The sequence below is a fragment of the Canis lupus genome, chromosome 7, assembly GCF_003254725.2.
Source record: "Canis lupus dingo isolate Sandy chromosome 7, ASM325472v2, whole genome shotgun sequence".
NCBI lineage: Eukaryota > Metazoa > Chordata > Mammalia > Carnivora > Canidae > Canis > Canis lupus.
Window position 1 is genome coordinate 40500084 of NC_064249.1, and position 22861 is coordinate 40522944.

Genomic DNA, 22861 nt, shown 5'->3' on the forward strand with positions numbered 1-22861 from the left:
TGGATCCACTGTCACAGTCAGAGAGCAGAGCATCCTCCCCCGAGAGTGGCCCGAGGGAATGGAAAATCACCAAGAACACACACGATAAATACGACCATGACTCAATTCAAACTCAGTGATATTTAGAGAGTATTCAACCCTAACACCAGACAACACATTCCTTTCAAGTGCACCTGGAGAACTCCCCAAAGTATTGTCTTATCCTGGGTACTAACACAAACCGTGAGTATTTTTAAATATTTGAAATAACATATTTCTCTGACCATAATAGAAATAGAGTAGAAATTTTTGTAAATATTTTATTCATTAGAGAAAGAGAGCATGAGCAAGGGGAAGGGAGAAGCAGACACCTGTCGAGCAGGGATTCTGACGCAAGGCTTAATTCCAGGACCCTAGGATCATGACCTTGGTCAAGGGCAGGCATTGAACCCACTAAGCTATGCAGGTGCCTCTTGAGTAGAATTTAATAACAGGAAAATTTGCAAACATGCAGAAATTAAACAAATCACTTCTTAATAACTCATGACTCAAAGAGGAAGTCTCGAGGGAAATTTTAAATATTTGGAGTGAATGGATATAAAAATACAAGTATTCAAAATGAGTGAAAACAAGCTAACCCAGTGCTTTAGGGAAATATATATGATGACAGGTGGATGTTGCAAAAGAAGAAATGCTTGAAGTTAATAATTTAAGCATTTACCTTATGAATCTAGAAAAAAGAGCAAATTAAGCCCAGAGCAAGTGGAAGAAAGGAAATAAGAAAGAAAAGAGCAGAGAGAGTGAAACTGATAAATCTAATAAAGCATATTGACAAAAATCCCTGAAGTTAATATCGCTAATAGTGGTGAAAAACTGAAAGCTTTCCCCTTAAGATTAGGAAGGAGGCAAGGCTGTTTGCTCTCCCCACTGCTTTTCACCATTCACTTGCAAGTCTGAGCAGTGCAATAACAAGAAAAAGAAATAAAATAAATATAGATTAAAATGGTAAAGAGAAAACTTGTGTTTATCATAGACACTATTTATATGTTTGTCTGCACAGAAAGTCCCGTGGACTCTACAGAAAAATCCCTGGACTAATATGTGAGTTCAGCAAGGCAGCAGGACAGAAGGCCCACAGGGAGGGAAGGGACCCACCCTCACACTAGTCAGGAATGGAACACAGATTTAGAAGTGTGTACTCCCAGTTGAGGGGAGTGCACCGGGGTCTTGAGTGTTCTGCAGAGATGGGGAGTCATCTAGTGGAGCTCAACAGAATGGGTGACAGGGGCAGGGCCCGGGTGCTGGGGGGGCCCCTGCGGCTCTGTGGGAGGTGCTGTGGCTTCGAGCCCTCACCTCCATCCTCACACCCTTACTGTCTGGTCTAAACTGAACACAGGAACCATGCAAACATGAAGTTGGGGCACTTCTGTCACAGACTGTGTGCGGTGTGGCTACTGAGGCAGTGAGCACCCGCTGTGGTTACTACTCCCACGGACCAGAAATGGAGTTTACTGCTCCCCGCCAGCACCAAGGGGGAGCCCTAGGGATCCTGCAGGGAAGGGAGCTGAGCTCAGAAATGTATGCAGATTCAGACACCGACCTGCTCTGCCACCTTCCAGATGTTGACATGTCCTCAGATACTCAGAGTCCTGCTGACACTGTGATCTAGGTGTCTGTGGGACAGCCCTCGTCCTGAGGTACATGCAGCTGTGTGGCTGGAAGGTGGTGTATGTGTGTGTGTGTGTGTCTGTGTGTGTCTGTGTGTGCATGCCTGCGGGCTCCTGTGCGGAAGAAGAGGTTTGGGGATGACAAGCCTCTCTGCTTTCCTCTGTTCTCAGGGGATCTACCTGCTTCCAGTGCAATCTGAGGCTCAGCTGGGAGACGGAGAGGAAGGGACATTTGAGACTCAGTTTGTCCTGCTTGAATTACTAATTCAGGTGAATAGCAGGGAGCTGTGTCACCTGGGGGAATGGTGGAAGAGCACATAAGGAGAGAAAAGTCGTCCCATACCAAGAGGTGACCTTACCATATTTTTCTTGGGTTCAGGTGAACTGCTCCCACCTCTCCCATGAACAAAACAGGCACATTTACTGTGTGATTGTAATTACTTCTGCATTCCTTCCTGTGGGAGGGGAGCTCCTGCTCTTTCTCACCAGATCCCAGGTGTTACAGAAAGGGCAGCTGGGCTGTGACCCTGGGAGGAGAGGATGGGGGAGGACACAGGGGCAGGGATGAGGACAAGGGGCTGCAGTGCAGGGCCTGGGACTTAGCAGACAGCATCAGGTGGGGAGGCAGGGCTAGGCATCTCTGCTGGGATGGGACACTGAGCCCTGGGAGCAGGGGTCCCAGAAGTAAAGGACACAGGAGATGGGAAGGAGGCTGTCTCAAATCCTGAGGAGCACCACCAGTGAGGGAAGAGGGGCCCTGGAGGGGCAGCTGAGGAGCCTGGGAGGGTGGCAGGTGGGGGGGGGGGGGTCAAGGAGGGTGGCCAGTAGGGACCCAAGGGCACAGGGTGTGGAACATGAAAGGGTATCACCAGGGTCACCTCCTGGTGATCTAGGGGCCCTGTGAGGTGAGGCCTAGGAGCGGGCTCAGGTGTTGAGCAGGGAGATGGGGTGAGGGCTGCAGGGAATGGGCACAGGTCAGAGAGACAACCAGGGAGAGTAATGCACACAGGACACGTCCCCAGAGAAGGTCCTACAGTTGGGGGGAAATCCTCACTGAGACCCCAGGACCTCAGCATCCTCCGCAGGGAGAGGAGAAGGAGGGAGGCAGGTGTCAATCAACACAGCCTGTTAAAAGCTAACTGGTAGGACCCAGAAACTTCCATTTCTTCCTGAACAGTAGGAGGCTCTGCCATTTGCAGCAGGACAGGACAGAAGGGAGCTTTGCCAGGACTCGCGACAGACAGCCGAGGGCTGGGGAGCCGCGCCCTGGAGTCCCGATCCCCGGGCGGGGTCCCGGCCCAGCGCTCCCAGCTGCACGGCCTCCAGAGTCAGCCCCCAAGGCCTCCTTCTACTGACCCGACCCTGCGCACAAGACCCCCACGTCACGGCGTGTGCACGAGGCCCGGGAGGTCCCAGCCTGCACGAGGTCAGAGCAGTGCGGGCCACAGAGCAGCACGCAGCCGGCGCTGACCGCCACGGAGGCATCGCGTCCCTGAATAGCTCTCGGCCCAGCCTGACCGCGGGCTGCTCTTCAGACTGTCCCGGTGGGAGGCTGTGAGTCACAGTGGTGCGTCCAGGGGGCGAGGGTCCGAAGGTAGTTTGCTGTCCTATAGATGAGGAGGAGAGCAGAGTCCATCCAGGGGTGTCCGGGCTGAGGCTGAGCCGACCTGGAACATGTTGGTACCAATACATTGACTCAGTTTCCCTCTTGCTCTACCACTGTGTGTGTCTCATGGTGAACGTGTGCAGAACCACTTAGCATAGACACTAGCTGATGCTTGGACCAGCCAGTCCCTCACCAGAGGAGTCAGAGGAGGAAGAGGTGAGACCAGAGCTGCAGGCATCATGGTCCCAAGACAGGTGTCCCCAGGGGGCCGGATTCTCCTGCTTCTTCCAATTAAATCCTCATCAGGGCCCTGCCTGGCCTGCGGACCTCACAGTAAACAGTAGTGAGAAGCATCTCCCCTTCTAGACGTGCTGCACCCCTACCCTGGAATACAGACAGAGGGTCCCACAGCAGCAGATGGACAGAGAGGCCCCAGAGGGACCCCCACAGACCCAGTGCTGCTGACATGACCTCCACTAATCACTCAGCACTACATGGGCCCCGAAGTGAATTTTGTAGCTAATACTATGTGTCTGTAAAGGATTCCAGGGGCATCAGGGTCAGATCCTGTGGATGATGGGGATTGACAAGCACATACCCAGGCACACAGGGATGTGGGAGGACCCAGGATGCCCCCTCTCCCAGGCTCACCTGGTCCCTGCTGAGTCCAGACCCCTGCTGGCTCAGCTCTGCAGAGTGGATGCCATCATTGGGTCCCTATGCTCCTCCTGGGACCCTGCACCTGAAACATAAACAGAAGGAGCTGAAGTCTGAGCCCTGGAAACCTGTAACCTCCCCTCTATGACCCCAAGGCCATGGCTGCCCCCACCAGCCTCCTGCAGGGACATCCCCTGAGCAGTAAAAGCAGGAGGAAGGGAGCCCAGGGTCCAGGGCCCGGGGAGGAGAAGTGCAACCTGCCTCTCCCAGGCTCCAGGCTCTTCTTCACCCCTCTCCTCCAGAGAAACAGTCCAGCTCCCAGGATCAGCAGCAGGACCACAACAGTCACCAGGATGCCGGGTAGATGGTCAGCATCACTCTGTCCCTGTGGATCTGCTTCCCTCGCACAGAGAGATGGAGAAGGTTAAGGACCGAGAGAAGAACAGATGCCCATTGCCCAGCACGTGGACACATCTGGAGACCCCTGCTCAGAAGCTGAGGAGGGAGCAGCAAGGCAGGTGCTTTCACTCAACACTTCCGGAGCTCCTGCTCGAAGCCCGGGGGCTGAGAGGAACAGGACACGGTGCCCACCCCTGAGGACACCTCTGTGGGAGGAGGGTGAGAACGTGCCAGAAGGAGCCAGCCAGAGCCATCCCAGGGCACAGGAGCTCCCAGCCTGTACACACGTGGTCAGGGAGGGCCTCCTGGAGGAGGTAATGGGAAACCTCGTCCTGAGGGATGAGTGCAGGGAGCAGACAGGCAGGGTGGGTGCCACCTTCCAGGAAGGAGGGCCATGAACAGGGAGGGGGGCACCTCGCCAGTCCTGGAGCTCCAGCACCCATTGGGGCAGGTGGGAGGGGGACCAAGCAGGGAGGAGCCAGGTAGGAGGGTGAGAGGGAGGCAGGGGCCTCTTTCCAGAGGGTCCAGTGGGTCCCTGAGCGATGAGCTCCCCTGGGATGGGGGATACTGAGGCATCAGGGCCCCAGCAGCTGGTGGAGGAGGGGGGAGGGCCGAGGGGGCACATGGGGCACCGGGTCTCTCATTCACTCAGGGAAACACAGACTGTGAGCAAACAGCCCGGGGGGCCGAGCTGGGACAAGAATTCAAGGAGAAGCAGACGGCCTGCTGAGCTCCTGAGCTGTTTGAGCCCTGGGAGCCCCTCCCCTCTGCAGGATGCACTCACTGTGGCCACAGATGTCCCCAAGGTCCAAGGTGGCAGTTGTCTGGTCCACCTGGTTCCTGAGCACACAGGTGAGGCTGGCATTGGGCTGGTTCAGGGGCAGGCTCAGAGCCAGGGTCCAGGGGTTGGGGGCTGGTCCTGTGGCCTCTCGTTGTTCCAGCTCCCTGGGGAGACCCTTGCTCTCCCAGGACATGGTCAGGTCCTCCCTGGTTCCCGGGGCGTCACACTGCACAGTGACATTGCACCAGCCTGGGGTGATGGACAGATTCGTGGTCCTGATCTGGGGAAGGGGCAGAGGCTCTGCGGCAGGAAGGACAAGAGGACAGAGGATCATGTGAGTGGAAAATATCACACCTCAGTCTTTGTCCTGTGGAATCTCCCTGAAGCTCTGGCCTCCTCCCCCTCAGGATGGTGAAAGCATTTTATAGATGACACAGAAGTGACCAAATATACAGCAGGTGCATAAGGATGGAGCCAGTGAGTTCAGCTCTATGGGACTTCTGTAGATTGAGAAAGACTAAAACTATCACGTGAAAAAATAAATGCTGGAGCCCACTGACCCACAACTAATTAATTAAAGAAAGTGAGGTGTCCCCTAGAAGAAAGAGAAGTCTAGGGCCTGATTTATCAGGATCTAGAGCCTGCCTGTGCTTATCCTCAGATGATGCCCAAGCCCTGAAATTGGCCCCATGTTCCCACCATGAAAGACTGTTATGGGGGGCACCTTGGTGCCCCCTAGGAAAGACCACCCTCTGTGTGGTTGGAATATGCACTGAACTTTGGTTCCACCCGTGAAGCCAAGGGACAGGCTAACAGGCTGACACAGATCCTTAGAATCTGTGGGACCTGAGGCTCCCACTCTCTCTGGAGCAGACAGCTCCCTGGGCAGAGGGGGGTGCAGGGAGAGAGCAGGATGCTCCCTGAGATCCTGAGAAAGGACTGCCATGTGCACTCCTATATCTGTGGAGGTTTAGAGCTGGACCAGTGGAGTCTGTGAGTGAGCTGCTCGGGCTGAGGCTAAAAGGGGATCGGGGGAAAGGGTGGAGAACCACACGTGGGAGTCTGGATCCTACTTCGTGACGAGTGACCCCAGCTATGCTGACGTGCTGACCCTCAGAACCTGAAGGTGTCTTAGATTCCAAGTCAATGGTGGTCTGAGGCTGCTAACCAGCTGAGCCTAAACCAGAGATGGTCTGGATGTCTTGATGGGCCCCATGTGATCACAGGGTCCTCCCAAGTAGAAGGAGGCAGGAGAGGAGGTCCGAGGGACCCAGTGCCAGAGGCACTCATCCCAGCAGTGCTGGCTGTGCAGGTGGAGGAAAGGGCCACGACCCAGGGAATGCAGGTGCCACCAAGAGGGGGGACAGGAAAAGAAATGGATTCTCCCTGGAGCCTCCAGAGAGGAGCACAGCCCTGCCCACACCCGGACCTCAAGGCACAGGCTCTGGGGTCTGACTCCTGCCCAACAGCACAGTAGGACCCTCAGGTGGGGTGTGGTGAGCCCCTGAGGTGTCCTCACCTGTCCCAGTGGCACAGACAGCTAAGGGACAGCCTGAGGACCCTGAGTCCTGTGGGGACAGTAGTGTTAAGGCAAAATCCCCACTTCCCCCCACAGGGGTTCCCCTCCCGAAGCACCAAAGTGATTCCATCCCTGGGGTGACTCTCAGCTCTGCCTGCATTTGTGGCGAACACCCTGCATCTGATTCCAGGGGAGAAGAGAGAGTCTGAAGGCTGGGATCTGGGGGGAGCCCTGTGAGCCGGGCGCGGGGACCCTCCAGGGACAGAGGAAGGAGGTGAGCTCTGGGGCTGGGGGAGGGGCCTACACACCATACACAGTCAGGTGGAAATCCTGGTCGTATTGTCTTCCTCTCGTGTAGGAGTCTCGAGCCCGGTACAGCCCAGTGTCCTCCAGGGTCAGGTTGTCAATCCTCAGGGTGGTTATGTTGAACACATGGACCCTCTTCTGGAACTTGTCCTGCCAGTTGACCCATTCTGGAACATCTGCCCCAGGAAAGACCTGCAGCATGACTATGTAGTTCGATCTGAATACAATGCCCCATGATATCTTCTCCAGCTCATCTACTGGAGGCAAGTCTGGATTTCTGATCACATGAAAGGACACAGAAGCTCCTTGCATCCCCTTCAGGGAAACAGCGTTTCCAGAACTCTGGGTCCCAGGGCTGCCGACACCTAGGGCATAGGACACAGAAAATGTGAATGGTTTTCCAGTAGGAATAAAGGAGAAAACCATAGAATACATCTTTAAAAAAAAAAAAAAAAAGATTTTATTTATTTGTTCATGAGAGACACAAGGAAGGAGGCAGATACATAGGCAGAGGGAGAAGCAGGATCCCCGCAAGGAGACTGATGTGGGACCCAATCCTAACCCTCAGGATCACAACCTAAGCCAAAGGCAGATGCTCAACTGCTGAGCCTCCCAGGCGTCCCCCCTAGAACCTATCTTGTCATGAAATCCCTCCCATGTGCTCCGTGACTCCTGGAAGGCAGGGAATGCATGAATGTGAAGCGATGCTGGAATCACTCCTGTCCCAGGGCAGCGTCCCCTTGACCAGGTCACACGAACTCGCTCACCTGCAGGGTCTTGACCCCTAAAAGCGAGAGGATGAAGTGCATGGGACTTGGACCAACAACAGCTCTAGCACATTTTCGGTCCCTACCGAGAGCATTCTGCTGGAGGCAGCTGCTCACTGGGCTGCAGAGACCCCTCCTGCACACAGGCCCTGGCGCCCTCCCCTGGGGTGGAGGCTGCAGCCAGGGTGTCCCCTCTGGGGAGCAGGGAGCAGCTAAGGTGGTAGACGGCCCCCAGGGACAGCGGGTCACACAGAGGGGGACTCCGTCTTGCAGTCACCCTGTGTCCTGCTCTCTGGGATAAAGCCCACTGCCATGTTGGGGGCTGACCCGGGGAGAGGCCTACATGGGGAGGGGTGACGGCCACCTCTGTCCAACAGTCTGTGTGGTCAGCACATGTGGAAGCCTCTTACTTAACACATGTACATGGCCCCTTTTGCAGCTCTGCTTCCCTCTCATGTCCCTGAAGTTTCTCCCCCCCGCCCCCTGCAAACACTGTCACACTGAGCTGCTTTGGATGGACTCTCTGCTCAGGGACATAGATCATCCAATGGGGGAGCATCTGACCCCCCATGGGTGCATATAAAGCACATGGGGCACACATGTCACATATGAGTGCATGTTTGATAGACGTGTGGGTAAATACGTCACACACGGTTGTGTACATGTCACACATAGGTGTGTAGGTGCAGGGATAACTGACTGGGGGGTCTAATCGATCAAGGCAGGTCATGTCCCCTCCTGCCGGCCTCCGCTCATTGCCCTCCTAAGAGACCCCAGCAAACTCTTCTTGATAAATCTTAGGTTTGCCATCAACACACAGTGACCACATCTCTTCTTAAAGATTTATTGATATTAGAGAAAGAGAGTCAGAGAGCAAGTGGTGGAGAGGCAGAGGAGAGAGACTCTCAAGCATACGTCCTGCTGACCAAGGAGCCTGACCCAGGGCACAATTAACAACCTTGAGATCCTGAACCGAGGCCAAATCAAGAGTCTGCCGCTTACCCGCTGGCCACTCGGGACCTCCAATACCATATTAATTTTAATGAGAATTTCTCCTGTAAATGAACTTGGTGGCTCCCCCGTGAATTCACTGACAGAACAGTGTCCTGTAGACCTGTGTCCCCACCCCAGTCAGCACCCGGGCCTCATTTAATGGTGAAATGTGCACAATGTGGCACACACAGGACAGTAAGTATAAATCAGAGACACAGCCCTTGTTCCCCAAGGGGGACCGTGTCTTTGGGAGTCCCCAAGGGGCAGCAGGTCAGAATCCGGGACGGCACCTGCCCCAGGGCAGCTCCCCGAGTCTCCTGAGCACAGTGTCTCTCTCTGAGCCCCAGCCGGAGGGGTCAGCCTAGGGGGGCAGGGAGAAAGAAGCTGGGGTACTCTGGCCAGGCTTTTAATTGGGAGCAGTTCCTGTCCTGAGGGTGCCCTGCACCTCCGTGTCCCCACACCAGGGAGCAGCTGGGCTCCTTCAGACAGTATCGGCACCCCCTGCTCAGGAGCAGAGGCAGGGAGGGCAGAGGGCCAGGGGATCGCCAGGGGCCTGGAGAGAGCACCCCTCCCTTCTTGGAAGGATGAGGACATGAGACGAAAGGCCTGGCTCCTGGCTCTGAAGGTCCCCAAACAGGCTCCCTGGCTATCGGCACTTGTCAGGATCAGGACTAGGACAGGACAGGAGGTTCCACATAGAGCAGAGGCTCGGAGAAGCCCCAGGAGAGTCCAGACCAGGGGGACACACCCTGTCCCAGGATGTCACAGCTGGGGGGACTTCCAGGGGACCTTTCCCAGAGAAGGGGCTCCATCGGGTGAACCTGTGCAGGTCACACAGGGCAGAGCAGACCTGGAGCTGGATTCCCTGTCCCCAGTCCCTTGCTTCCCCCACAGAGAATCCTAAACTCTCCCTCTGGCCCCTCCCCTCCCTGCCCTGCACCCCCCTCCCCTGCTGTGTCCAGGGGCTCCTCCCTCCCAGCACTGCTGTCTGGTCAGCAGGGTCTGAGGTGTTCTGTGGTTCTTTCTTTCTTTCTTTCTTTCTTTCTTTCTTTCTTTCTTTCTTTCTTTCCTTTCTTTCTCTTCCTACCCAGATGCTTATGGAGGAAATTATAATATACTCTATGTGTCTGATTAAAAAAATTGAAAAGTGAAAGTCCATATATTGTTGACATGTAGTTACTCCTTAAAAGGGTCTCAATGTTCTGCAAAGCTCAGTTCTTAATGTGTAAACACCCTTTTTACTGAAGCCCAGTGATGCCAGAAATTTTGTAGAATGGGAGTAGCCCTCAGAGAGTATGCTCAAATCAAACACCACAGACAATAAAAAGCTATCTCAAGTTCTTATTTACTTGTTACACAAAAGCAGATGGTCTGATGAGGTAAGACACAGAAAATAGCGCTGTTAGCACAGACCTTCTTTCAGTTCCCTTTCCGGGAACCCCTCTGCTTCCCTCCTGACCCCCCAGGGCACCCCCACCGGGAGCCCCTGTCCTCAGTCTCCTGTTCCAGGCACAGTCTCACATGCAGCAGGGGCACAGACCCCTTGAATTCTGGAGGCCGCCTTTCCTTCCTTTTCCAAGAGAATGTCACCATAGTCAGGCCTCATGTCGCCCCAGGAGCCAGAGGACACCTGCTTTCTTCTCCAGCTCAGCCCTGGGCTCTGGGTCGGCCCCGCCCGGGCACAGCAGCTGCAGGGGCTGCCCGGTCCCCTGAGCATCGCAGGCCAGGGGGTGCCCGTCCCCACCCTGGGTCCCCGCCGCCCCCGCTTGGTCTCCTCCATCCCTCTCCCCAGGGGGCTATGGGCTCTCCTGGCCTCACCCCTGCTGGGGGTTCCGTCCTGCAGCCAGGCAGCCAGGGTCAGGGCTCCCAGCCTGGCCTCCGCCAGAAGCTCCTGTGTTCATTCCGCTGCCCCCGGGGCTGGAAACCAGACGCACCGCGTGTGCTCCATATCACAGGGCTGCTTCCTCTGCTCCTCCCCAGAGACACCAGACAGCCCCGCAGCTCCTGCCTCCCTGCCCGCCCGGGGGTCCTCCCTCCCCGGGAGCCCGGGCCACTCACTGAGGATGAGGCTGGTGAGTCCCAGGAGCCAGGAGGCCCCGCCCAGGTGGGGGTCCCTTGAGCAAGGGCCCATGGCAGGCTCCTTCCCTGCTGGGCCTCCGCTGCTGGGGGGGGGGGGCGGGGCGGGGAGGGAAGGCCCATGGCAGGCTGCCTCCCTGCTGGGCCTCCGCTGCTTACGGGGGCGGGGCGGGGAGGGAAGGGGAAGCATCTCGAACACAGAGGAAGAGAGGAAGGCAGGAAGGCGTCACAAACACTCAAATAGCTCTTAGCTCTAGTCCTACTGTCCATTGGATATTAGCCCATTCAGGTCTCTCCTGTTACCTCAGCTCCTGCAGTGGGCTCAGGAGATCATTGCAGAGCAAATGTAGGAACAGCCCCGTCTAGGAGCCCCGGTGCAGGGGAGGCCCCAACTCTGTGCTCACAAGCAGCCTGGTGGTCTCACCTCCCCAGCCTGCACCCCTAGGGCCCCTGACCTGTGTCCCTGGGCTCCCGAACAGCCCCGGGCCCTGCTTGCCAGCACCAGCCGATGGCCAGGCACAGAGGCACATCTTAGAGCCAAGGACAGGGGGCCTCTCCTGCTTTGGGCCTGTCCTGTCTTTACACCATTTAACCAGTCAGATTTCCTTTCTGAGTTTCTATGAGCATCACTGCTGGGTGTGTAAGGAAGAAGCTGTGAGCACGAGAACCAAGCTCTCCTGAGAAGTGTCCACCACCCTCCACCCGCAGCCCCTATGGGCGTGTCCCTCCTGTCTGCACCCTAGGGCCCGCCCTGTCCCCACGCACAGGGCACAGCCCCCCCAGGAGCAGCACCCCAGCCAGCACTTCCCTGGGAGGCTCTGCTCACTATGGACCTGCGCTCCCACACAGGCAGGGGTGCAGAGGGACAGGCTACTCTGGCAACAGGAGGACAGCCTGTCCTGTCCCACCATGTGGCCTCCTGCAAGTCCCCACATCCAGTCTGGGCTCCCCCAACCCACTCTGAGCCCCGTCAGACCAGAGAGCCCTCAGCCCTGTCCTGTCCCGGCTCCCACCCACTGATGGGAGATCCCTTCCCAGGGCGTCCCTGAGCCTTGTGGGTACAAACCCCTGGGATGGAGTCCAGACCTGGGCAGTTCAATCCCTGGTCACTTCAGGCGGAGGGGCAGCAAGTGGGCTCTGCCCCCATCCCCATTCCCTCCTGGGTGAGGACTATTTGCTTGTGGAAACCACAGCTTGGGGTGGGGAGGAGTTCCCTGAGGGAGCCCCGAGGACCTGCTGGGCAAGGACCCTGGAAGGTCAGCCAGCTCGCCCTCCATGCTGGCCCAGCACCAGGGACTTTTTACAGCTCTAGGCCACTGGTCTTTCCTGACCCAAGTCCCTGGCAGACCTTGAGGTGCCACACTGAGGGGGAGGGAGGCCAGGCCTGACCCAGGGCAGCCTCTCTCATTCTCACACCCGCAAGTAGAGGATACAAGCCTGTGGTTGCAATCTCGAAGCTTCTGACGTCCAGCCCTTTGCAGATCACAGCTACCCGCCACACTGGCTGAATCACCCACAGCCCAGTGTCTCCAACCCCAGGCAGGCAGTCAGACCTGCAAGGGTGCTGACTGGAGCAGCTCATGTGGGCGCTCTCTGCTCCTCCCCAGTCTCCCTTGACGAGACACCTGGTTTCAGGTTCAGGGGGGCCCCCTTCTCCCTCCCACTGGCCCCTGGCGTGTGATGGGCACAGGATAGACCAGTGTGCTGGCGGCAGAGCTCCAGGAAGACAGGTGGGAGATGCCACTCCCACTTCCACCAGGAAGCTGAGCTACTGTGGGCAAAGCCTACCCGCCTCGTGTGTCAACAGATTGGGCCGGCCTGGCAGCTGTGCTGGGAGGATGGGATAAATGTAGTACAACAACCCCCACCACCACCACCCAGTAGCACCAGCAGCCACAGCCCTGCTTCCCCCTCTGCGTCCTCGGGGAGCAGGGCTGAGTCCGAGGCAGAGGAGGTGGCCGTGGGACCCCCAGGCTGCAGGGGTGCTGGGTGTGAGGAGAGGTAGACTCCAGGAGGAGAGCAGGGGCCTGTGTGTGTGAGATCCCGACCCCGGGGACTGTGAGGCCTCCTGTTGTTCTGAATGGACACTGGGCTCAGGCCTCAGGCCCTGGGAGTCACTCATCCTTCAGAAACCAGCGCCCTCATCCATCACCTGGCGACCGTGATGCCTGGGCCCTCAGATTGACCTCAGTACCTGCGGGTTCCCTCCTCCTGTGTCTTCTCCCCTCTACCTTGCCCATTCCCACACCCCAAACCCCCTCCTACCTGCCTTAACCCATGGGTCCTCCGTGGCCTCACCGTCTCCTCTTCAGTTCAGGGACGTCGCCCAGGTCCTTGAAAGGCCCTGCAGCCCTGGGGGAGACTCTCAAAGTCCTGTCTTGGTCCTCAGGACACCATATCCCCATGAAGGAAATTCTACAATAGTCACTAACCTGCAGCCACTTGGGGACCTCCTGCTGACAAAATGATGTCAGAAAAAAAAAATGATGTCAGGATTGACACACAAAGTAAAATGCGTGTTATTTGACTACAATAAAGAGGCCCCCCTGGGACATCTGGGTGGCTCAGCGGTTTAGCTCCTGCCTTTAGCCCAGAACATGCTCCTGGTGTCCCGGGATCCAGTCCCACATCAGGATCCCTGTATGGAGGCTGCTTCTCCCTCTGCCTATGTCTCTGCCTCTCTCTCTCTCTCTCTCTCTCTCTCTCTCTCTCTCTCTATATATATATATATATATATATATATATATATATATATATATATATATATCTTTCTTTCTCCTGGGAATAAATAAATAAAATCTTTAAAAAAAGAAAAAAAAAGAGGCCCCGTCTGGGGTCTAGTGTCAAATCAAGAGCCAAGGATCCCCCCTTGCCAATTCACAGTCTCCCCACCACCACAGTGAGCTGCTGGGCAGATCCTGAGAGCTCAGGATGGGGGTTTTCTCTTGACATTCGGGCTCTTCCAGAAACTTCTTAACCCACCCAGAAACAGCTCCCTGGTGGGCAGAGAGCTCAGGACCCTGAGCCCGAGGACAAAGGCAGGGCAGCATGACTTCTGTGCTGACAGTGGCTTCAGACTAGAAACCCTCCGGTAGGAGCAGGTGCCACAGTCCGCCCCCAGGGGAGCCCGGGCTCTAGGACCAGACACAGTGAGGCTGCGTCTCACCCTCCCACCCCTTCCCTACTTGTCCCCTGGACACATGGCTGCACGGCCCTGAGCCCCCGAGCTCTCCGCACAATGGGGACGTGGAGCTGCTTCAGGACTCGCTGGGGGAGTCACGGATGTGCGGGGCCAGCGCATCCCAGGGCCCAGGAGACTCCTATTTGACCCACAGTGCCCTTGGAGGAGAGCCCTCCCGCCTCAGGAACCTGCTGGCTTGGCTACTAGACCAGGTTCCCAGGAGCCCCCTCCTGCCTCTCCATTTCCTACTGTCCCCTCAGAAACAGGCCTGACCTGGGGACAGGCAGCCCCGAGGGTAGAAACTCCCTCCCTCAGCCAGCTCCCCTCTGCCTTTCCCCACAGGAGCCTGAAGCTCTCATCCAGGGAGGAGACGTCAGGGTGAATCAGAACATCCTCCCCCACAGGGGCCTTGGTCTTCACCCACCAGAGAGAAAGGACATGAAACCCTGGAGTGAATGATCCCTGTGAGGCCATCAGATAGGATGGGACTGGTGGGCAGAGGCCTGCAGGCTGGGGGCCCTGGGAGGTCACACAGCGGCTGCCCCTTGTCCCCACTGACTGCACCCTCCACAGCCTGTGGCACACTTCAAGGGACCCGGGTCAGGAGCTCCCAGGCCTTCAGCATTCCTGACCCTCCTGCCCTTCTGGTCGCTCCTCCTCGGGTTCCCCATCCTGACTCTGTCCATTCCTGGGCCTGGCTCCTGGGCCCCTTCCTGTCTACACTCACCTTCCCTTGAACCCCAGACTCAACCCTGCAATTGCCTGCTCAACAGGCCCACGTGGAGGCCCAGGGGTCTCCAGCCTGCCCTCAGCCCTGATCCCACTCTGCTCCTCCCCCAGAACTCCCCCTCTCAGGAGTGCACCAGCACCCTCCACGGAGCCCAGGCCCAGGTCCTGGGGACCTTTCCTCCCTCCAAACCCCACCTTGACCCATCAGCAAGTCCCGTGGGCTCCAGTGTAGCTCACGAAGGACGAGGAGTTCCCAGCACCTCCAGCGGGTCTCCATTCTACCCAGAGCACCAGGAGCACCTCTTGCTAACTGTCCAGGGCCCTGAAGCCAGGAGGTGCCAGAGCCGCATCCAAGCCCAGTGGTTCAGCTCCAGAACCCCCGCTTCTAAGTCTAGGCCAAGCCCCCCGCAGCCCTGTGCCGGGTCCTCTCCCAGGCCCACCCTGGCCGCGCAGCCCTGCAGGGTGTCCTCCGCACACAGCCCCGTGGCCTCCCCGCCGGCCTCACGCCCCGCCCCTGCGCCCCTCAGATGCTCTGCTCACCCCCATCCCACCTAGATAGGACCCAGCGCTCTCAGGGCTCAGGCCTTCCCCTATGCCTCTCCCTGCTCACCCATCACACCCTCCAGCCCAGCCTGCGGCCGCTCATCCAGCAGCCAGGCTCCCAGCTCCGCACCGTGGCTCCCGGCACCTCTGCCTGCAGCGTCCTTCCTGGACCTACACGGTTCCCGCTCACACCTGCTCAGCCTCTGCCACTGGCCCCCTGCCCAGGGAGACCCACCTAGAACAGCAGCTCCCCTGCCTGACGCTGCTTCTCTTGGGTCACCCACTGGCACCACCTGACCTTATACATCTACTTGGTCCCTAGTTTATTTCCAGTGTCTCCCCCTAAATACAAGTACCCGGGGCTGGGAATTAATTTTGTTCACCTGTGGGCCCAGCACTGAGTACCATAGTGAGCACTCCACAAACAGGCTGTGGAGGTGGGATCGCCAGAGGGGAAAGCCGGGATTCCAGAGGGAGACCACCTATCTGGCCTCAAGTCCCAGCTCTGCCCTTACAGACTTCGGGATCTTGCAGATCTCAGAAGAGTGTCGAGCCTGTAATAAATGCTATAGAGTTTAACTCTTCTAAAATTGTAGATTAAGATGCTATCCTTGATCAACAAACAGGCTGTATATCTGTTAGTTGGCGGGAAGAGGGTGAGAGAGAGGCATGGAAGAGAGGAAAATCCTCATCTCTCTGATGGAAAGTACAGAGTGCCTGCAACTGATCTGAAAATACTAATGTGAGAACATTATTTTTTGAAATCAATTTTTTTAGAAACATAGAGGTAAATGCCCTAAGAAATAGTTAATATTGCAAGTGATTGTCCTCAGGGAGGCGTGCAGGCTCCCGCTCCACGGGAACCCTCGGGGCACAGGTCCCCCCCCCCCCCCCCCCCACATCTCTGAGATCAGGACCCTCGTTTGCATTGATGTTACCTAGTGGTACAGACAGTCCTGAGGCAGCAGGTCATCCATGCGGTGTAGCTGTGATAAAACACAGCGGCCCCTGGGAACTGGGAGCACATGGGACGGGCTCCCCTGGAGCAGGGGGCTGCGGACACGGGGGGAAGGAGGCTCTGTGCTGGAAACACTTGCCCCCACTTTCAATCATGTAACATGAGCTTCATCGTCAGGAGCTCCTGCCAGAGGGAACAGGGCACGTTATTTTCTCAGTGACAATGATTTTTTAAAATTTAAGTTTGCCAGCTTCAGACTCCTTTTTTTGAAGTAGGCCCTACGTCCAGTGTGGGCTCGAACCCACCACCCAGATCTAGAATCACCCCCTCTTCTGACGGAGCCAGCCAGGCCCCTGGACCCCCTCTATAAATTAGGTATGACTTGTGAGGACATAAAGCAGGCACCGATTCCTCTGGATTTGCATTTAATCCTGCGAACAGCTTGATGAGGTCAGTCCCGTCAGCGACCACACTGGACTCAGCAGAAGGAGGCACAGAGAGGCTGGGTGACTTGCCCAGGGTCACAGAGCCCTGAGGGGAGGTCAGGAGGGGTCACAGCTGTGAGCGCTCATGTGGGGACCAGGCAGGGGGGGATTCTTCAGGGTCCCCAGGTCATGGTCCCTCCTCCCAGAGTGTCTCCACCTGCCTGACCTGGTGACCGCCCACTCCTCAGAACAGAAAGCCAGCCCAGAGAGCTGAATCTGCAGGGAGGGACAGGGTGACAGGCAGCTCACTGGGGACTGCGCTGTGCTGCTGACTTGGGCAGTGTTCTCGGTACCTCAAGGACTGCTCAAGGCCCAGGGTCCAGAATTCGCTCAGGGCCACATATGTCCCCGAATGCCTGCCACCCCAGGAAAGCCTGTCCCACCCCACTCCCCAGGTGCTCTGTCCACTGGTCTCTAGGTCGGTGTCAAGGACTGAGGGGGCTCCTCTGTCCTCCTGAGGATGTTTCAACCCAGACACCTGCATCCAGAGCTTGGTCGCAGACTTAGGAATCTCAAAGGTTCCCCCTTTCCCAATGGTACCCCAGCCCACTCCCAGCCCCAAACATCCGGGACCCAGCCCATTTCAGGTGAGGCCGCCAGACCCCACCCTAACTGTGAGCCAGCACCCCTCCTACATCAGAACCTCCACCTGGATGGCTCCCCTGGGCTCCTACCCTCCAGGTGGGCTCCTCATCCTGAGCTCCTGACTGCACCTTTATGTCTGTACCGCTGCCCCCTTGTCCACCTGTGACCCCTCCCAGTTTCCCTGGCACTCACCACCCCGACCCACGCTTTTGTGATGGTTTTAGCCAGCTGGTGTCTGCAGCCAGAGCCGACTTGGACCACGAGGAACAAGCTATAGGACAAGCCCCTGTGCCCAGGGAGCCTGGGAGCCCTGGGACCGTGCTGAGCCCTCTTCCAGAATCCAGCCACCACCATCACCTGACTTCCTTTTAGAGGATAAACCCACTTGATTCAGCCTCTAGAAACAAGCTTTATTTTTGCTGCTCTCAGACTTCCTAACTTCTATGCATGTACAAGAAAGAAGATTAAATCATAAAATCAAACTTTGATTTAAAGAAGACCCCTATCCAAAGCAAAAGTGTGATGTCTGGCCAAAGTTGACCTTCTACATAATTGTCATTAGGAATGAAGATCAAGGAATAAATACAGATAAGAAAGAACATTAAAAATTATGGGGAAAGGGCAACCCCTGGTGGCTCAGCGCTTTAGCGCCACCTTCAGCCCAGGGCATGATCCTGGAGACCGGGGATCAAGTCCCATGTCAGGCTCCCGGCATGGAGCCTGCTTCTCCCTCTGCCTCTCTCTCTCTCTCTCTCTCTCTCTGTGTGTAATAAATAAATAAAAAATCTTTTTAAAAAATTATGGGAAGTCCAAGATATTGGAGGAATAGGACACCTTAGTTTCCTCTGGTCCCAGGAATCCAGCGAGATCCCCATGAAATCATTCTGTACACTTGCAAACTCAAATGGAGATCCAAGAAGAGAATAGCTGCAACTCTACAAATAGAAAAGTGACCGCGTTCTGCAAGGTAGGAGGCTCAGGGAAGGGAATCCGAGGTGCTACATGGGAAGCTAGACGTGAGGGGAGGGAGCCTCCTGCAGGGGCCCCAGGAGTGATGGAGCAGCAGAGGGAACATTGGAACATTTAGAATTCTGCTCAGGTGAGGGACGTCCCTGCCTGAAAGGTGTTCAGGTGGCAAAGTGGGGGCAGGATCCTGGGTGGGACATGTGCTCTCAGGATCCCCAGGGTCACAGGAAGATAGGGGTGCCTGAGTACAGCAGAGTTCCCAGGCATCAGAGCGAGGAAGCCGGCTGCAATCACTGAGCCCAGGACTGGGCTTTCAGCTTGGGGTGGTCATGAACCCTGAACTGGGGCACAGTCAGCATGACCTTGCTCTGAGCAGGGGTCCAGTATGCAGCAAACCTGCAAGAGCCTCCTTCCTTCCCTAGAAGAATAGCACAGGCCGCCCGCCTCAGGGTTCTGCAGGGTTTGGGGCTCCAAATGGGGTCACATTCATGACATAGAAATGCTAGGGGAGCATGTGGTGCTGAGGGGGGACCAGGCAGACAGGAGTGATGGACTGCTTTTCCCTAAGGATGCACACAGGGAGTAAGATGGCAGAAGAGTAGGGTCCCCAAGTCACCTGTCCCCACCAAATTACCTAGATAACTTTCAAATCATCCTGAAAACCTACGAATTCGGCCTGAGATTTAAAAAGAGAACAGCTGGAATGCTACAGTGAGAAGAGTTGTGCATCAAGGTAGGAAGACGGAAAAAAAAAAATTAAAGAAATAAAAAGGCATCCAAGGGGGAGGGACCCGACGAGGAGCCGGGCTAAGGCCCTGCAGCGAGTGCCCCCAGGACAGGAAAGCCCTGTCCCGGAGAAGCAGGAGCTTCACCAATCTTCCTGGACGGAAAGGCGCTCGCAGGGACTTGGAGCAGGATCCCAGGAGGGGCGGGGATGCCCTCAGGCTCCCTGGGACACTAACAGAGTACCAGTGCCCCGGGGAGAGCACGCCACACCCCGCGGCTGTGCTCCCTAAAGGGCTGCAGGGCGCTGGCGGGGCGGGAGCAGCTCGGAGGGGCTCAGGTGGCGGCTCCGCGCGGAGGGGGCTGTGCAGCCGGGAGCGCGATTCCAGTGGCACAGGCCCGGGAGCCCAGGACACCCAGGGACACATCCCAAGATCCTGCGCTCCCCCCGACAGGCAGAGGCCGGGAGGGCCCAGGACAGCGAGGACGCTCCTGCCGCCTGGCCCAAGCTGTGCAGATTGGTAGCCCCGCCCCCAGAGCATCCAGGCCCCTGCGGACTGAGAGCTGCGGTAGTTACTGCGGGAGCTGACTCCAGGGCTGGGGAGCTGGCCGCCGCCACTGTGGTTGTTCCTCCTGGGGCCTCACAGGATAAACAACCCCCACCGAGCCTCACAGTGGGCTCACCGGATAAACAACTCCCACTGAGCCCGGCACCAGGCAGGGGGCTGAGCAGCTCCCCCAGGTGCTCATACCTGAGAATCAGCACAGCAGGCTCCTCCCCCAGAAGACTAGCTAGAAGGACAGGGGAAAAGCAAGTTATTGACCAAGCAGCACTGGAAAGTTCCAGGGGAAGTTGAGGGATTTACGGTTATATAGAATCAGAGAATACACCCCCTTGTTTATTGTTTTCTATTTGCTTCCCCCTCCCCTCGCTTTTTTTCTTTCTTTCTTTCTTTTTTTTTTTTTTTTCTTTTTTCTCTTCTTTTTCTCCTTTTTCCAGTACAACTTGTTTTTGGCCACTCTGCACTGAGCAAAATGACTAGAAGGAAAAACCTCAAAAGAAAGAATCAGAAACAGTCCTCTCTCCCACAGAGTTACAAAATTTGGATTACAATTCAATGTCAGAAAGCCAATTCCGAAGCACAATTATAAAGCTACTGGTGGCTCTAGGAAAAATCATAAAGGATTCAAGAGACTTCATGACTGCAGAATTTAGATCTAATCAGGCAGAAATTAAAAATTAATTAAATGAGATGCAATCCAAACTAGAGGTCCTAACGATGAGGGTTAACAAGGTAGAAGAACAAGAGAGTGACATAGAAGACAAGTTGATGGCAAGGAGGGAAACTGAGGAAAAAAGAGAAAAACAAAAGATCATGAGGAAAGGTTAAGGGAAATAAATAACAGCCTCAGAAGGAAAAATTACATTTCATTGGAGTTCCCGAGGGCTCCGAGAGGGACAGAGGTCCAGAATATGTATTTGAACAAATCATAGCTGAGAACTTTCCTACCCTGGGGAGGGAAACAGCCATTCAGATCCAGGAAATAGAAAGATTCCCCCCTAAAATCAATAAAAACCGCTCAACACCTCAACATTTTTTTTTTTACACCTCGACGTTTAATAGTGAAACTTGCAAATTCCAAAGATAAAGAGAAGATCCTTAAAGCAGCAAGAGACAAGAAATCTCTCATTTCTATGGGGAGAACTATTATATTAACAGCAGACCTCTCCACAGAGACCTGGCAGGCCAGAAAGGGCTGGCAGGATATATTCAGGGTCCTAAATGAGAAGAACATGCAGCCAAGAATACTCTATCCAGCAAGGCTCTCCTTCAGAATAGGAGAGAGAAAGAGCTTCCAAGATAGGCAGAAACTGAGAGAATATGTGACCACCAAACCAGCTCTGCAAGAAATATTAAGGGGGATTCTGTAATAGAAAGAGGAAGTCCAAGGGAACAATCTCTGAGGACGCACTGAGGAACGGGGATCTGAGCTTTCGGCTCTGGGGCTGAAGACAGGGAGGCCACCATTTTCACTTTCCTCCTCGAAAGTGACCTGGAAAGCCTTCAGAGAACAAAAGCCACCCAGAGCATTCCAGATCAGATTAGTTAGCTTGGCCCCCTGGCAAAGGTGGTGGGAGTCCACTCGGGCAAAGACATGTGAGGATCAGTTCAACAGGCCCTTCCCCCAGAAGATCACCAAGAGCATCCAGCCAAGACCAAGTTTCTCCTTGAAACTGCAAAACTCCAGAACTAGGGGAATATAACTTAGAGAATTCATGGGTTTCCCTCACAATTCTTTAGTCTTTCAATTTTAATGTTTTTTTTCCATTTTCAACCAATTTCTTATTTTATCAACTCTTTTTTAAAATTTTTACATTTTCATGCTCACTTCAGCAGCATATATACTACAATTTTTACATTTTCCTTTTTACAGTTACATTCTATCCTTTCATTGTATTTAATTTTATTTTTGAATATATATATAAGGTTTTTTTCTTTACAATTTTGGGATGCAGTTCTTTCTAACAGACCAAAAGACACCCAAAATGTAGCTTATGGTACTTTCCTTTCACCTGTATGATTATATATGCTTATTCTTCTTCTTTTTCTGTTTTGTTAAAGTCCTTTAAAATTTTATCTTTACACTTACATTCCATCTTGTCAATGTATTTAATCTTATTTTTCTTTATATATGTTTTTCTTTCTTTATAATTTCATGATGTAGTCTTTTATAACTTGCCAACCAAAAATGTTCAGGATATTGTGTATTGCTCTATTCTGTTCACCTGTCTGCTCACATTCTTTTTTTTATCTTCTAATTTTCATTTTTATAATTAACTTCTATCCTTTCATTGTATTTTTAAAAATCTTTTGTCCATATATTAGTTTTTCCTTTGTTACAATTTTGGTATCTAGTTTTAAAACAGACAAAAATACATGCAGAAATCCAGTGTATCGCTCTATTCTGTTCACTTCTCTAATTATATTCTCTCTCTCCTTTTGTTTTTCAATTTTTTTTCTTTTCATTTTCCATTCTCTTCTGATTTGTTTAGTGACTATTCTCTGGGGATGTTGTTGCCATTTTAATATTTTGTTCTTTCATTCACTTATTCTTCTCTGGACAGAAAGACAAGATGGAAAAACTCACCGCACACAGGAGAACAAGAGGCAGTACTGACTGCTAGGGACCTAATCAGTATGGACATGAATGAGATGTCAGAACCAGAGATCAGAATAAAGATTATAAAGTTAATAGCTGAGCTTGAGATAAGCGTAGAAGACATTAGAGAATCTCTTTTAAGGGAAATAAGAGAACTAATATCTAATCAAGTTGAAGTCAAAAAGGCTATTACTGAGATGCAATTAAAAAATGGAGTCTCTAACTGCTGGATAAATGTGATAGAAAAGACAAATAGTGATCTGGAAGACAAAATGATGGAGAATAAAGAAGCTGAGAAAAAGAGATAAACAAGCAATGGCTCATGAGGGGAGATTCAAGAGATTAGGGATACCATAAAGAAAACAATATCAGGATAATTGGGATCCCAGAAGAAGAATGAAAGACAGAAAGGTAGAAGGTACATTGGAGCATATTATAGTGGAGAATTTCCCTAATCTGAAGTCCATGAGGCACAGAGGATGCTCCTCAAAATCAATAATAATAGGTCAACACCTCGACATATTTTAGTGAAACTTACAAATCTCAGAGAAAAAGAAAAAAGTCCTGAAAGCAGTTTGGGATAGGAGGTTCATTACCTACAAGGGTAGAAACATTTGACTGGCAGCACATCTATCCACAGTAGGACTGGCCTAATATATTCAGGGTGCTAAATGAGAAAAGCATGCAGCCAAGAATACTTTATCCAGCTAGTATGTCATTCAAAATAGGAGAGATAAAGAGTTTCCAGGACAAACAGAAACCAAAAAGAATTTGTGATC

The 22861-nt window shown here is 54.1% G+C and overlaps 1 protein-coding gene across 4 annotated transcripts; it reads right to left on the reverse strand.

Moving 5' to 3' along the window:
* Positions 1–274: 274 nt before the first annotated feature.
* On the reverse strand, positions 275–10868 carry LOC112648860 (SLAM family member 9-like). 4 transcript variants are annotated; one of them, XM_035718937.2, is made up of 7 exons: positions 10493–10726; positions 7682–7698; positions 6917–7279; positions 5093–5389; positions 4171–4305; positions 3904–3994; positions 275–3313 (listed from the first exon to the last, which is right to left on the reverse strand). In XM_035718937.2, exons 1-6 carry the CDS (start codon positions 10573–10575, stop codon positions 3936–3938), a joined length of 954 nt encoding a protein of 317 aa, XP_035574830.1. In that variant the 5' UTR covers positions 10576–10726; the 3' UTR covers positions 275–3313; positions 3904–3935. The 4 variants fall into 4 exon arrangements, with proteins under 4 accessions (XP_035574830.1, XP_048968473.1, XP_035574833.1 ...); XM_049112516.1 differs by lacking the exons at positions 7682–7698; positions 10493–10726 and adding an exon at positions 10733–10868 and having other exon boundaries at positions 275–3253; positions 4171–4302; XM_035718940.2 differs by lacking the exons at positions 7682–7698; positions 10493–10726 and adding an exon at positions 10733–10868.
* Between the last annotated feature and the right edge of the window lie 11993 nt (positions 10869–22861).

Coding starts and splice junctions, on each gene's coding strand:
- LOC112648860 (XM_035718937.2), bottom strand. CDS start 10,575: ATGAACACAGGAGCTTCTGGCGGAGGCCAGGCTGGGAGCCCTGACCCT. Junction 5,390..6,916: donor TTTCCACCTGACTGTGTATG/GTGTGTAGGCCC, acceptor TTCCTGCCGCAG/AGCCTCTGCCCCTTCCCCAG. Junction 3,995..4,170: donor GAGCCTGGAGCCTGGGAGAG/GCAGGTTGCACT, acceptor TTTATGTTTCAG/GTGCAGGGTCCCAGGAGGAG.